At 40.4% G+C, this 14898-nt stretch overlaps 1 protein-coding gene and 2 non-coding genes across 4 annotated transcripts in view; 2 read left to right on the plus strand and 1 right to left on the minus strand.

Moving 5' to 3' along the window:
- The window catches only part of PLEKHA8 (pleckstrin homology domain containing A8), a 41908-nt gene that overhangs the window by 17649 nt on the left and 9361 nt on the right, over positions 1-14898 (plus strand). For both annotated transcript variants that reach the window (XM_049785309.1, XM_049785308.1), the window contains 3 exons: positions 1287-1444; positions 5838-5991; positions 6789-6874. In XM_049785309.1, coding sequence (XP_049641266.1) covers positions 1287-1444; positions 5838-5991; positions 6789-6874 — 398 coding nt within the window. The remainder of the gene's footprint in view (positions 1-1286; positions 1445-5837; positions 5992-6788; positions 6875-14898) is intronic.
- LOC126026692 (U6 spliceosomal RNA) lies at positions 4716-4822 on the minus strand. The gene has a single exon (XR_007501915.1). It is a non-coding gene; the product is annotated as a U6 spliceosomal RNA (small nuclear RNA).
- Positions 14766-14872, plus strand: LOC126026684 (U6 spliceosomal RNA). The gene has a single exon (XR_007501908.1). It is a non-coding gene; the product is annotated as a U6 spliceosomal RNA (small nuclear RNA).

The raw sequence follows: 14898 nt of genomic DNA on the forward strand, positions 1-14898 counted from the left end.
AACCGAACCCTCACTCCGCCCAGTCCTCCCACCTTTCCAAGCACATCCAGCTTCATCCCTGTCTCATTGCATTTGTTCTTTTTCTCCTGCTCATCTTGTTTGCTTACTCTTTTAGCTGTAGAGGAACCCAGGGGCAGGGAGGATTTCTGCTGTCCCCTCTAGAGGCTATGGGCCAGATCCCAGGATTGGAACATTTCAGAGTCCCTGGATGACCGCCACATTTCTGGCTGGAGAGCTACTTAGATGGGTATAGTGTCAGCACTGCATCTGGCCCGCCAGGTGTGACCCCCTCAGCACAGAACCTGGAGTAAGCCCTGAGCACAGCCAGAACAACAGTAACTCAGAACCAGAAAATGGAAACAAAACCCCAAAAGATCATGTTACTGGGAGAGACTGAGGCAATTCGGTTCAGTCAGAAGTTCTATCTTGGGGGTAAGCGCTCACTCTAAGTGACACTGTTTGGGTCTTGTGTTCTTTTTTGTTGATTTGTTTTTATGTTTTAAATAGTGTTAGATGCCTCTTCTGCTCTAAAGATTTTTATTAGACAAATCTTCATCGATTGGTGGGAGTAGATTTTCTCCATACATTTCTTTACATTTTTAAATCGCTAGTGAAATACATTATTCTTTTAGAACTAAGTTCTTTTCTTTAAATCATCAAAGAGCTTTACATTTGAATTTTTATTAGAAGAAAGTTGTTTTGTTTTAATTTCACTGCAACTGCTCAGTTTGAATAAGATGGTATGAATATGCCTTAAGTAAAACTAGCTGTTCCACTTGCTGCTGTGTTCTTGGTTCCTAGGAGCCTAGTAGGGCCTCAGGAACTAGTCGGGTCTGACAGTTACCCTTCTCAGTCAGGCCCATCCTGTAGCTCAGACACACTTTATGTCACAGCTTCTGGCCTCTATACACAATCAACTACCACTAAAGGTGGCTGGTGGTGTGAAAGCTGAGGAGAGATCAAAAGTCTCCTGGGGGAAGGGGAGAAAGTGAGAGAAGTCTTCACTGTTATGCCTGCAGAGGTGGTTGAAGACTCTATTGATGGTGACTTATCAGGGATTGTGGGGTACAGGAAGATCAGGGTCACTTGAAGAACACAGAGCCATTTTCTGATTTCAGGCCTTCTGGGAGGGGGAGCGATCTGGTTTGACTGAACAGAGCTGTTTCAAAGAAGCTTATATGGCAAAGTTTTACCCCATCCTAAAGTATACAGTCTTTCTGGGCAGTCGCTTTAGGACAAAATAATTGAACTTGTTGGTATTTTTCCTTGAAATTTTTCTTACGCAGACAAATGGAGTTAAACAATTGTGAAAATGGATCTTTAATTATGGAAATCAATGGTGATGAGGAAACACTGATGAAAAATCAGAGCCCCTTATATTTGAAATCTGCAGAGAAAGATCGCCATCGAGCAAGAGCAGAAAATACGAATAATGCTCTAACAGGTAAACAGCAGAGACCAAATTGGCAGCAAATCCCCCGAGAGAATCGGGGGTATGGTTCGCTATCTGAGCTGTGGGCTTTTTCTTTTTTTAACCATCGTGATTTACAAAGTTCTTCATAATTGGATTTTAGCTATGGAATATTTCAGCACCAATCTCACCAGCAGTGTCAGCTTTCCTCCACCAATATCCCCAGGATCCATCCCACATCATCAATTCCTGCCTCAGCCTGCCATCATAACAGACACCTTTTTAAGTTTTGGTTATTCAAGTTTGGGTCTCATGATTTCTGCATGCAAGGCAAATGCCTTACCTCCATGATATTTCTCCAGCCCCTCATTACTGAAGTTTTAATCTTTTGAGTTAATAAGAAAGAAAGGAGAATTTTGATCAAAATGGTATTAGTCGGGCCGGAGAGATAGCATAGAGGTAAGGTGTTTGCCTTTCATGCAGAAGGCCGATGGTTTGAATCCCGGTATCCCATATGGTCCCTCGAGCCTGTCAGGAGCAATTTCTGAGCGTAGAGCCAGGAGGAACCCCTGAGCGCTGCCAGGTGGGACCCAAAAAAACCAAAACAAACAAACAAACAAACAAACAAAAAATCGGTATTAGTGATTTATTTCACTTAATAATTTATTTCTAGAAACATCCTCAGGAAATGACCACATATAGGGACAAATATCTGTGGACAAAAGTTTTTTTTTTTTTTTTTGCATATTTTTTTTTTATTTAAACACCTTGATTACATACATGATTGTGTTTGGGTTTCAGTCATAAAAGGAACACCACCCATCACCAGTGCAACATTCCCATCACCCAAGTCCCAAATCTCCCTCCTCCCCACCCAACCCCTGCCTGTACCCTAAACAGGCTCTACATTTCCCTCGTACATTCTCAATATTAGGACAGTTCAAAATGTAGTTATTTCTCTAACTAAACTCATCACTCTTTGTGGTGAGCTTCCTGAGGTGAGCTGGAACTTCCAACTCTTTTCTCTTTTGTGTCTGAAAATTATTATTACAAGGGTGTCTTTCATTTTTCTTAAAACCCATAGATGAGTGAGACCATTCTGCGTTTTTCTCTCTCTCTCTGACTTATTTCACTCAGCATAATAGATTCCATGTACATCCATGTATAGGAAAATTTCATGACTTCATCTCTCCTGACAGCTGCATAATATTCCATTGTGTATATGTACCACAGTTTCTTTAGCCATTCGTCTGTTGAAGGGCATCTTGGTTGTTTCCAGAGTCTTGCTATGGTAAATAGAGCTGCAATGAATATAGGTGTAAGGAAGGGGTTTTTGTATTGTATTTTTGTGTTCCTAGGGTATATTCCTAGGAGTGGTATAGCTGGATCGTATGGGAGCTCGATTTCCAGTTTTTGGAGGAATCTCCATATTGCTTTCCATAAAGGTTGAACTTGACGGCATTCCCACCAGCAGTGGATAAGAGTTCCTTTCTCTCCACATCCCCGCCAACACTGTTTATTCTCATTCTTTGTGATGTGTGCCATTCTCTGGGGTGTGAGGTGGTATCTCATCGTTGTTTTGATTTGCATCTCCCTGATGATTAGTGATGTGGAACATTTTTTCATGTGTCTTTTGGCCATGTGTATTTCTTCTTTGTCAAAGTGTCTGTTCATTTCTTCTCCCCATTTTTTGATGGGGTTAGATGTTTTTTTCTTGTAGAGTTCTGTCAGTGCCTTGTATATTTTGGAGATTAGCCCCTTATCTGATGGGTATTGGGTGAATAGTTTCTCCCATTCAGTGGGTGGCTCTTGTATCCTGGGCACTATTTCCTTTGAGGTGCAGAAGCTTCTCAGCTTAATATATTCCCATCTGTTAATCTCTGCTTTCACTTGCTTGGAGAGTGCAGTTTCCTCCTTGAAGATGCCTGTAATGTCCTGGAGTGTTTTGCCTATGTGCTGTTCTATATATCTTATGGTTTTGGGGCTGATATCGAGGTCTTTAATCCATTTGGATTTTACCTTTGTACATGATGTTAGCTGGGGGTCTAAGTTTAATTTTTTGCAAGTGGCTATCCAATTGTGCCAACACCACTTGTTGAAGAGGCTTTCCCTGCTCCATTTAGGATTTCCTGCTCCTTTATCAAAAATTAGATGGTTGTATCTCTGGGGAACATTTTCTGAGTATTCAAGCCTATTCCACTGATCTGAGGACCTATCCTTATTCCAATACCATGCTGTTTTGATAACTGTTGCTTTGTAGTACAGTTTAAAGTTGGGAAAAGTAATTCCTCCCATATTCTTTTTCCCAATGATTGCTTTAGCTATTCGAGGGTGTTTATTGTTCCAAATGAATTTTAAAAGTGTCTGATCCACTTCTTTGAAGAATGTCATGGGTATCTTTAGAGGGATGGCATTAAATCTGTATAATGCCTTGGGGAGTATTGACATTTTGATGATGTTAATCCTGCCAATCCATGAGCAGGGTATGTGTTTCCATTTCCGTGTGTCCTCTCTTATTTCTTGGAGCAGAGTTTATAGTTTTCTTTGTATAGGTCCTTCACATATTTAGTCAAGTTGATTCCAAGATATTTGAGTTTGTGTGGCACTATTGTGAATGGGGTTGTTTTCTTAATGTCCATTTCATCCTTATTACTATTGGTATATAGAAAGGCCATTGATTTTTGTGTGTTAATTTTGTAGCCTGCCACCTTGCTATATGAGTCTATTGTTTCTAGAAGCTTTTTGATAGAGTCTTTAGGGTTTTCTAAGTAGAGTATCATGTCATCTGCAAACAGTGAGAACTTGACTTCTTCCTTTCCTATCTGGATTCCCTTGATATCCTTTTCTTGCCTAATCGCTATAGCAAGTACTTCCAGTGCTATGTTGAATAGGAGTGGTGGGACAAAAGTTTTTTTTTTTTAATGACATTGATCATTTCTCTTTTTTTTTTTTGGTGTTAGTTATGGTCTATATATAAAGTCTGTATGTAAGTAAAGTCATGCAGTTTTCTTTCAAATGTTGAATTAGTAAATCCTAATATATTAGCTCCATAGCAAGGTAAATGCAGGGGTAGGTTCCTGAAAATATGTTGTCAGCTGTTTTTGAATTTGAGCATTTTAATCCTTGTTTTGTGTGTTTCTGTTTTAAAAACCCCAATTGATATATTATTGATTCATTATATAATAAATAAATGCATAATTTAACATCTTAATACAGTGTACTATATACATACCTAGTATGAACAAGGCACTGAATTTAATCCTTGACACTGAAAATATAGATAAATAGTATATTATTAATTTTTTTAAATATGGAACGCTTCACGAATTTGCGTGTCATCCTTGCGCAGGGGCCATGCTATTCATCTCTGTATTGTTCCAATTTTAGTATATATGCTGCCAAAGTGAGCACTGTATTATTAATATTTTAAATTCATTATAACATCAAACAATATCAGCTGTACCATAGCCCATATCTGAGTGAAGCTTATTGAATCTTTTTCTAGCCTTCTAGCATGAGAAACATTAGTCAGCACTAGGCGTATGGGCCCTTTGAAGCAGGGAATCACATAATGCATTAAAAAAAAATGCAAAGACAATATAAGAGAAGGGAATGGAGCTGTGTAAGAACAAAGATTTTTTTTTGTATTGATGCTAAATTAAAATCAACTAAAATGAAAAAAAAATGCAAAGAACACAGATTCTGTGAAGACTCCTGTTCACTGTGGGAGAGCAGGAAACAAGATGCAGTGCCAACTATGTGGGTGTAGTTAGAAGGATAGGTTAGGTGACCATGTGTTATCAGTCGCACATAGCCACAAATGAAAGTGAATAGGCATGAGAAGTGACTTTATAATAACAATTTTAGTAAGGAGGCAAACAAAGACTAATGAAGACAAGATGAATGAGGAAAATCAACTGTAACTCTACTCAACTCTTTTTTTTTTTTTTGGGCCACACCCGTTTGACGCTCAGGGGTTACTCCTGGCTATGTGATCAGAAATCGACCCTAGCTTGGGGGGACCATATGGGACGCCGGGGGATCGAACCGCGGTCCTTCCTTGGCTAGCGCTTGCAAGGCAGACACCTTACCTCCAGCGCCACCTACCCGGCCCCTCTACTCAACTCTTTTAACCCACCTATTAATACCTCTCCCTAAGCATGATGCAGTATTCCATCATTCAGAAATTATGGGTGAGCTGTACTGAACGCTAATGAAAATGGTCAAATTCTACTGAACTAATGTAGTTAGTTTAAATGTATGTGATGTGACCCAGTTGTTGGAGATACATGTTTGTTTATGTGTGCAATATTTCACTGGTTGTATTTCTGACTATCCTGTTCCAGAAATGCTCAACAATATATGTTGAATTGCCCGATGAGATGGATGAACTCAGTCATGAATTTCTTATACTTTACAGTCCAAGGTGAAGTAATGAAGAACAACGAAGAGGAAAACCTGGGGGTTCTTGTCAGCAGCCCGACACAGCCTGACTCTGACCGCACAGGTCAGTCTCCAGAGTCCTACTGGGGAGAAGACCAAGAAGTCATCCCAACCTTCTTCAGTGTCATGAACACCAGGTGAACCGACTCACTCGCTAGGGGTCCCCACAGCAGGTATCATTTTCCCTTTTGGAAGATTAGGCGTGGTGTTCATGCCAAGGAACATGTCCTAATAGGACAGATACCATAGTAGACCAAGATTTCTGCTTTAATATTTACTATGCCTTGTCAGAAACAGTGACAGGAAGAAACAGGATTGTGAGAATATATTCTGTGAACAGATTTTTAGTTTACTTTGATGAATGACTTTTGTCAAATTATTTCATTAGACCATATTATAATTAAAAACAAATAAACAACTCCCGACCCCCAGTAATCATCACTAGAACTTATCTGTGGAATCAGACCAAGTAGTTTGCCTCCACCCTTTTTGGGGGGGCTCACACCTGGCAGTGCTCAGGGGTTACTTCTGGCTCTACACTCAGAAATCGCTCCTGGCAGGCTTGGTGGACCACATGGGATGCCAGGATTCGAACCACTGTCCTTCCGCATGCAAGGCAAACGTCCGAGCTCCATGCTTTGTTTGTCTATTTCTTTGTCCCATCCAGCAGTGTTCAGGACTGACTCCTGGCTCCATGCTCAAGATTATTCTTGGTGCACTGGAGGGGATTTTAGAGGATGCTGGGGATTGAACCTGGGTTGCAAGTGACCCCACTGTATTATATCTCCAGCCCCTTTCTTATACTTATAAATATATTATTTTTCCAATCCCATGGTTTAACCATTTTATTAACTATTCTTTGACAACACATGAACTTCACACCACTCATGTTGTATCTCTGATCTGTTTTTTCTTCTCATGCCTCATGCTTTAGCTTTAGTGACATTGAACTTCTGGAAGACAGTGGCATCCCCACTGAAGCCTTTTTATCTTCATGTTATGCAGTGGTTCCAGTATTAGGTAAGATGCCTAGGACCCCTGGGTCTCTTCCTCTTCCTAAAATCTCCTCATTGGAGGTGTTTTACAAGAGCAATATCCTGAGCTGGATGTTTCGTGAGAGCTCTCTGTCTAACCAGATGCAGCCCTAGGACCTTAACATGACTACATATTTGCAGTTCTATATACTTAAAACCATCACAATGGTTTTAGCACAAGTGATGAAAAGTTGAGGAATGGACCTCCAAAACAGTTGGTACTATAAAGAAAAGGTTTTGGTTTTAGGAGTACAGCAGAGCCATGCCATGTTCACCCACTGAAATGCCAGCATCCATGTCTGCAGTCCATTAGACTCTTCAGCTCCCTCCCCTACATCCCCCTACATTTGGTAAATTCGGTTATGCAGTCAAGTCTAAGGGTTTGCTTTAGTTGTACACTGTTTTTGGTTTTGTTCTTGTGTGTTTTAATGTACTCTACATATAACTAAGATGATTTGCTTGGTCTCTCTCTACATATAACTAAGATGCTTTGCTTGGTCTCTCTCTCTTTCTCTCTAACACACACACACACACACACACACACACCTTATGCCACTCCCTCTGTGTACACTGGTTTTGGTTTTGTTCTTGTGTGTTTTAATGTACTCTACATATAACTAAGATGCTTTGCTTGGTCTCTCTTTCTCTCTTACACACACACACACACACACACACACACACACACACACACACACACACACACACACACCTTCTGCCACTCCCTCTGTGTATCAGATAGCAAGCTCTTATCCTTTCTGCTGGTGAGCTCTGTTCCATGACATATATGTGCTAGGTCATCTTCACATATTTTTGGCATGTTCCCAGGTACTATAGTGTCAACGGGGAGCAGGTGAAAGCAGGATTTGAGGTGTCCTGTTCCCTGCAGCCCTTTTCCTTTGTGCTCACAGAGGTGGGACCCTTGCAGGGATGATTCTAGAGGGAGGATTCATGGCATCTGTTGCCTCCATTTTGCAAGGGGTCAGCAAGAGATCATAGCAGAACTGGCCAAGCTCTGGGAGGATCACAGCTGGAGTATGGGATGCCCAGGTTGGCCTGTCAGCTGGGTGCCATGCTCCTGGCAATTATCTCTTAACACCCGGCTCAACTCAGTGCCTCTGCTCAGAGGTGGGTGGAGCACTCCCCAGTGACCTACCATCCTAGTGTGGTTATGGAGATGAAGTTCAGGAGGACCAGTGCATGGTAGGAAGCTTGCTATAAAGATTGTTGAGTACAGTTAGAGAAGGGATCATTATGACAGTGATAGTTGGAACTGATGAGTCTGGACAAGAACTGGGTGCTGAAAGGGGATAAAGTGACAAGTATGTCGATCCTTCATCAACAATAGTACAAACCACAGTGTCAAAAAAAGGAAACGAAGGTTGGGGGGGGCGGAATAAAGGGAGGGGGAGAGAGAGAAGCAAAATGTCTGCTCCAGAGACAGGTTGGGGGGGGGGGGAGAAATGGGGGACATTGGTGGTGGGTAAGTTGCACCGGAACCCAACTATGATTGATTTTATAATCATGGTGCTTAAACAAAAAATTTTTAAAATAATAAACCTATACAGTTAAAACAAACAAACAAATAAAAAACAAGAGAGGGTGAAACACATCCTGAATGGCCTTGGCACCCCTGCCTTCAGCAGCAAGGTGCCTGCCAGCAATTCTCAATTTAATATAGTCATTTATTTATCTTTACTTCCACTTGCTTGGCCAGTAGTGTTTTATCCTTGAAGATGCCTTTACCTTCAATATCATGGAGAGTTCTGCCTACGTTTTCCTCTGTTATGGTTTCAGATCTGGTATCAAGATCTTTAATCCATTTTGATTTGATATTTGTGCATGGCATTAAGAAGAGGCCTGCGTTCATTTTTTGGCAAGTTGACCAGTTATCCCAGCACCAGTTGTTGAAGAGGCTTTCCTTGCTCCACTTCATATTGTTTGCTCCTTTATTCAAAGATTAATTGATCATATATCTGAGGAACTGTCTCAGGATATTCAAGTCTATTACATTGATATGAGGACCTGTAGTTTTTATTATTACCACTTTATAGAATAGGTTGAAGTTGAGAAAGGTGATACCTTTTTTTTTCTTCTTCTCAAGAATCACTTTAGTTGTTCTTGGAAGTTTATTGTTCCATATGAATTTCAGAAATGTTTGATCTATTTCTTTGAAAAACATCATGATATCTATATAGAAACGGCATTGAATTATACAATACTCTAGGGCAGGGGTCTCAAACTCACGGCCCGCAGGCCGTTTGCGGCTCTCCGTACAACATTTTGTGGCCCTGCCCTAGAGGAATCGTTTTTCATTTTGTTTTGTTTTAGTTTTTTGGGTCACACCCCCCAATGTTCAAGGCCTACTATTGACTTTGCACTCAAGGATCACCCTGACTTTGCCTCCTGTGGCCCGCAGGTAAATTGAGTTTGAGAACCCTGCTCTAGGGATTATTGCCATTTTAATTATATTAATTCTCCCAATTCATGAGCAGTAGTGAATGAGAGTTGCTTTCTCCTTGCATCCACACCAGCACTATAATAACCATTCTTGTTCTTTGTGATGTGTTCCAGTCACTGTAGTATGAAATGGTACCTCATAGTTGTTTTGATTTGCATCTTTCTGATCATCAGTGATGTGAAGCATTTTTTCATGTGCCTTTTGGCCATCTGTATTTCTTCATTGAGGAAGTGTCTGTTCATTTCTTCTCCCCATTTTTTGATGGGGTTAATTTTTTTTTCTTGTTAAGTTCTGTCAGTACCTTTTGTATCTTAGATGTTAGACCCTTATCTATCTAATGGGTATTGGATGAAGAGTTTCTTCCATTCCATGGGTGGCCTTTGTTTCCTATTCACTGTTTCCTTTGAGGTGCAGAAGCTTCTGAGTTTAATGTAGTCCATTTGTTTATCTATGCTTCCACTTGTTTGGACAGTAGTGATTTTTCCTTGTAGATGCCATTAGTTGGAATGTCAGGGAGTGTTTTACCAACGTGTTCTATATACCTATGGTTCCGAGTCCAATATCAAGGTCTTTAATTCATTTGGATTTGATCTTTGTGCATGATATTAAATAGAGGTCCAAGATTTTTGCATGTGGCTGACCAGTTATCCCAACATCACTTTTTGAAGAGGCTTTCCTTGCTCCATTTTGCCTTTCTTGCCCATTTATCAAAGATTAATTGATTTTGTGTCTGGGGAATATTCTCTGAATATCAAGTCTATTCCATTGATCTGAGGGTTTGTCTTTATTCCATACTGTGCTGACTATTAATGACTATTGCTTTGTAATACAATTTAAAGTTGGGGAAAGTGATGCCTCCCATCTTCTTTGTCTAAGGGTTGCTTTAGCTATTCGTGGGTGTTTATTGTTCCTAATGAATTTCAGGAGTGTTTGATCCATTCTTCTGAAGACTGTCATGGGTATCCTTAGAGCAGGGGTCTCAAACTCGCGGCCCTCCATACAACATTTTGTGGCCCGCGGCCAGCCTTCAAATATCACAGTATTCGTGATTATTCGCTTACCGAATAATCGCAATAAAAATCACATTAGTAAGAAAAAAATCGCATTAAATATTTGCATACCCCAAGCAGTTCTGTTAGGGATATACAAATGTTTAATTAGATTTTTTTGCGATTTTTTTTCTTACTAATGCGATTTTTTATTGCAAATATTTGGTAAGTGAATAATTGTGAATACTTTGCGCCTAGCGCAGACGTCATTTCCGCTGCTCCTTCCCACTGTCCCTTGCATTATCGGAGACCTAAGGGAGAGAAGTTTATTACAGAATTAGATTTTGTCATACCTTCATCATGACTTCATCAAAGCCTGCAGTAAAGAGAAAGATTGATGACGAGCACAGACAATTTCAGGAAAGTGGGAGATGCAGTATTTCTTTGTTGAGCACAGGAGCATCCCCACATATCTTATTTGCTCAAAGAAAGTTGCAGTGCACAAGGAATACAACTTGAAACGTCATTATTCAGCTAAACATGCCAAGGAATGTGCAAAATATCAAGGAAATGAGAGAACCAAGTGGGTTGCCAGTCTTAAAGCATGTCTAATGAGGCAACAAGATTTCTTCAAGAAAGCAACCAAAGAGAATGTTGCATCAGTTGAAGCTAGTTACATGGTTATTGAGATGATTGCTAAGGTAAGGAAACCATTCACAGAAGAAGAGTTTATTAAAAAAAAAAAAATGTTACAGGCTGCAAGTATTATCTGTCCGGAAAAGAAAGGTCAGTTTAGCAAAATCAACCTTTCTGCCAACACTGTGGCAGACCACATTTCTGACATGTCAAGTGACATTTATCATCAACTGTGTGAGAAAGCCAAATGTTTTGATGCATACTCAGTTGCTCTTGATGAGGGCACAGATATAACAGACACTGCGCAGCTCACAATTTATGTCCATGGTGTTGTTTGCAATTTTGAATTGACAGAGGAGCTGCTCACAATAATTCCAATGCATGGCTAGACCACCACTAATGAGATATTTCAGCATGTGTGTGATGCCATTGAGAATGCAGGTTTGCCATGGAAGAGGTTTGTTGGAATAATAACCGATGGAGCGCCATTGATGACAGGAGGAAAAATGGACTGATGGCACTTGTTAAAAAAAAACTTGAAGAGGAGGGTGTAGAGAAGGCCATTGCTCTTCACTGCATTATCCATCAGCAGGCCCTTTGCAGTAAATGCCTGCCGTATGACAATGTGATGTCTGTTGTGAAATGCATCAACCAAATCATATTCAGGGCTTAAAGCACAGGAGGTTCCATGCTTGTTTAGAGGAAATGGAGTCAGAATATGGAGATGTGCTTTATTTCACCGAGGTATGTTGGCTTAGCAGGGAAAATGTCCTGAAAAGATTTTTTGAGTTGAGAGGAGAAGTGAAAGTCTTCATGGAGAAGGATGGGAATTCTGTTTCTGAGATGAGTGATCACATATGGCTCATGGACTTAGCTTTTCTTGTTGACATTACACATAAGCTACATATACTAAACAAGATGTTACAAGGCCTGGGGCAGCTTATCAGTGCTGCCTATGACAATGTGAGAGCATTCTCCACAAAACTTGTATTATGCAAATCCCAGCTCTCAGACAAACCTTTGCCATTTCCCAGCATGCAAGGAACTTGTGGATGCAGGCATACCATTCAGTGGTGAGAAATATGTTGATGCTATTTTTAAGCTAGAGAAGGAATTTGATCACAGATTTGCAGACTTCAAAAAGCACAGAGCCACTTCCCAAAATTTTGTGTACCCCTTTTCCGTTGATGTGCAAGATGCCCCTCCTGTGCTTCAGATGGAGCTCATTGACCTGCAATGCAACTTTGATCTCAAAGCCAAGTTTAGGGAGATTAGTGGAAAAGCAGACATGCATGGGCAATTGTTGAGAGAATTGCCCCCCAGCTTCCCTGAGCTTTCCCGAATGTTCAAGCGCACCATGTGCCTTTTTGGGAGCACATATTTGTGTGAAAAGTTATTCTCCACATTGAACTTCAATAAGTCAGTACAGGTCTAGACTTAATGATGATCATCTTCAGGCCATACTGAGGGTCTTAACTGCTTCCTCTCTAAAGCCAAATGTGGTTCAGATTTGTGAGAAGAAGTGCTGTTAAGTCTCTAGCAGCAAGGAATAGGCAAAAGATGCCATGTTCAGAAGAACTGTTCATGATCTTCACTCAATGTTCTATTCATGTTCAGAAGAAATAATTAAAACTGTTAATAATGACGTTTGAGGACTTTTTTTTTTTGTGAAATCCCTTATGCAGCCCTGCCTCACCCCGACTTTGCCTCCTGTAGCCCCCAGGTAAATTGAGTTTGAGACCCCTGCCTTAGAGGGATTGCATTAAATCTGTACAATGCTTTGGGGCATATTGCCATATTAATGATGTTAATCCTCCCAATTCATGAACAGGGTATGTGTCTCCATTTTTCTGTGTCCTTTTTTACTTCTTTTTTTTTTTTTTTTTTTTTTTTTTTGTTTTTTTGGGCCACACCCGGTGACGCTCAGGGGTTACTCCTGGCTATGCGCTCAGAAGTCGCTCCTGGCTTGGGGGACCATATGGGACGCCGGGGATCGAACCGAGGTCCGTCCTAGGATAGCGCAGGCAAGGCAGGCACCTTACCGCTAGCGCCACCGCCCGGCCCCCTTTTTTACTTCTTGAGGCAATTTTTTTTTAAGTTTTCTTTGTATAGGTCCTTTTCTTTTCTTTTTTTTTTTTTTTTAATTTTTTGATCACACTTGGCAGCATTCAGGAGTTACTCCCGGCTCTGTGCTCAAAAATTACTGCTGGCAGGCACGGGGGACCATATGGGATGCCTGGATTTGAACCACCGTCCTTTTGCATGCAAGGCAAATGTCTTACCTCCATTCTATCTCTCCAGTTCCAGGTCCTTCACTTTTTTTGTTTGTTTGTTTGTTTGTTTTTGGGCCACAACTAGCTATGCTCAGGGGTTACTCCTGTTTATCTGTTCAGAAATAGCTCCTGTCAGGCACGGGGGACCATATGGGATGCCGGGATTCAAACCAACCACCTTAGGTTAGGTCCTGGGTCAGCTGCTTGCAAGGCAAACACCACTGTGCTATCTCTCCGGCCCCCCTTCACTTTTTTAGATACATTGACTCCAAGGTGTTTGAGTTTCTGTGGAACTATTGTGAATGGGATTGATTTTAATGTTCATTTCTTCTCTATCATTATTTGTGTATAAGGAGGCCATTGATTTTTGCTTGTTAATTTTGTAGCTTGCCGTTTTCCTATACAATTCTATTGTTTCTAAAGGCTTTTTGATAGTCTTTAGGTTTTGTGAATATAGTATCATGTCATTTGCAAACAGTGAGAGCTTGACTTCTTCCTTTCCTATCTGGATGACCTTGATATCTTTTTCTTGCCTAATTGCTATGGCAAGTACTTCTAGTACTATTTTGTACACTACTATTTTAGTAGTGGCGAGAGGGGGCACCCTTGCCTTGTGCCAGATCTTAGGGGAAAGGTTTTGCATTTTTCTCTATTGAGTATAATAGTTGCTATGGGCTTGTGGTAAATGGCTTTGACTATATTGAGAAATGTTCCTTCCATTCCTATCTTGTTGAGAGGGTTTTTTTTTGGTTTTTTTTTTTGAGTTTTTATCATAAATGGGTATTGGATCTTATCAAATGCTTTCTTTGCATCTATTGATATGATCATATGGTTTTATTTTTCCTTTTGTTGATAAAAGTATATTATGTTGATTGATTTATGGATTTTAAACCATCCTTGCATTCCTGGAATGAAACCTACTTGGTCATGATGTATGACCTTCTTGATCAGAGTAAAAAGAATAAGCAATAAGATATTTGTATTCTGTTTGGAACTAGTCTTGGGAACTTGGTATATATTTTACACTCATGGCACCTTTGAGTTTGAAATGGCTATCTGGTCTATTCTAAGTAGTTTTATGTCTGATGACTTCCATATCAGGCAGTATTGTGGAATGACCAGGGATGCCTAGGAATGGCCAGCGATGCCTTCTGTAGCTGGAGTGATTGTACAGTGGGTTGGGTGTCTGCATGGGTTTGACCCAGCTTTAGTCCCTAGAATCCCAAATGGTCCCCTGAGCATTTTGGAGTGCCAGGAAAGATACCTTAGTAAGTGCTGATTTAGGATTAAGCCCTGAGCACCACCAGGTGTGACCCCCAAAACAGGAATTAAAAAAAAAAAGTCTTCATCTTAGAATCTTATTATATTCATTCAACTAATAGCAGTGGATAGAAAAGTGGCATGATAGTATTTCAGGCGCCTTGAAAGTTGCAGTTCCAGATGATTTACGTTTTCAAGAGTACCAAAGAAGTTTGGAGAGAAATAGCTGCCAAATGTATGTTAATATAAAAACTATTTTCCGTGCTCGCTTTGGCAGCACATATACTAAAATGGGAACGTTACAGAGAAGATTAGCATGGCCTCTGTGCAAGGATGACATGCAAATTCGTGAAGCGTTCCATATTTTTTTTAAAAACAAGACATAACAAAACTA

The sequence above is a fragment of the Suncus etruscus genome, chromosome 13 (genome assembly GCF_024139225.1).
Source record: "Suncus etruscus isolate mSunEtr1 chromosome 13, mSunEtr1.pri.cur, whole genome shotgun sequence".
NCBI lineage: Eukaryota > Metazoa > Chordata > Mammalia > Eulipotyphla > Soricidae > Suncus > Suncus etruscus.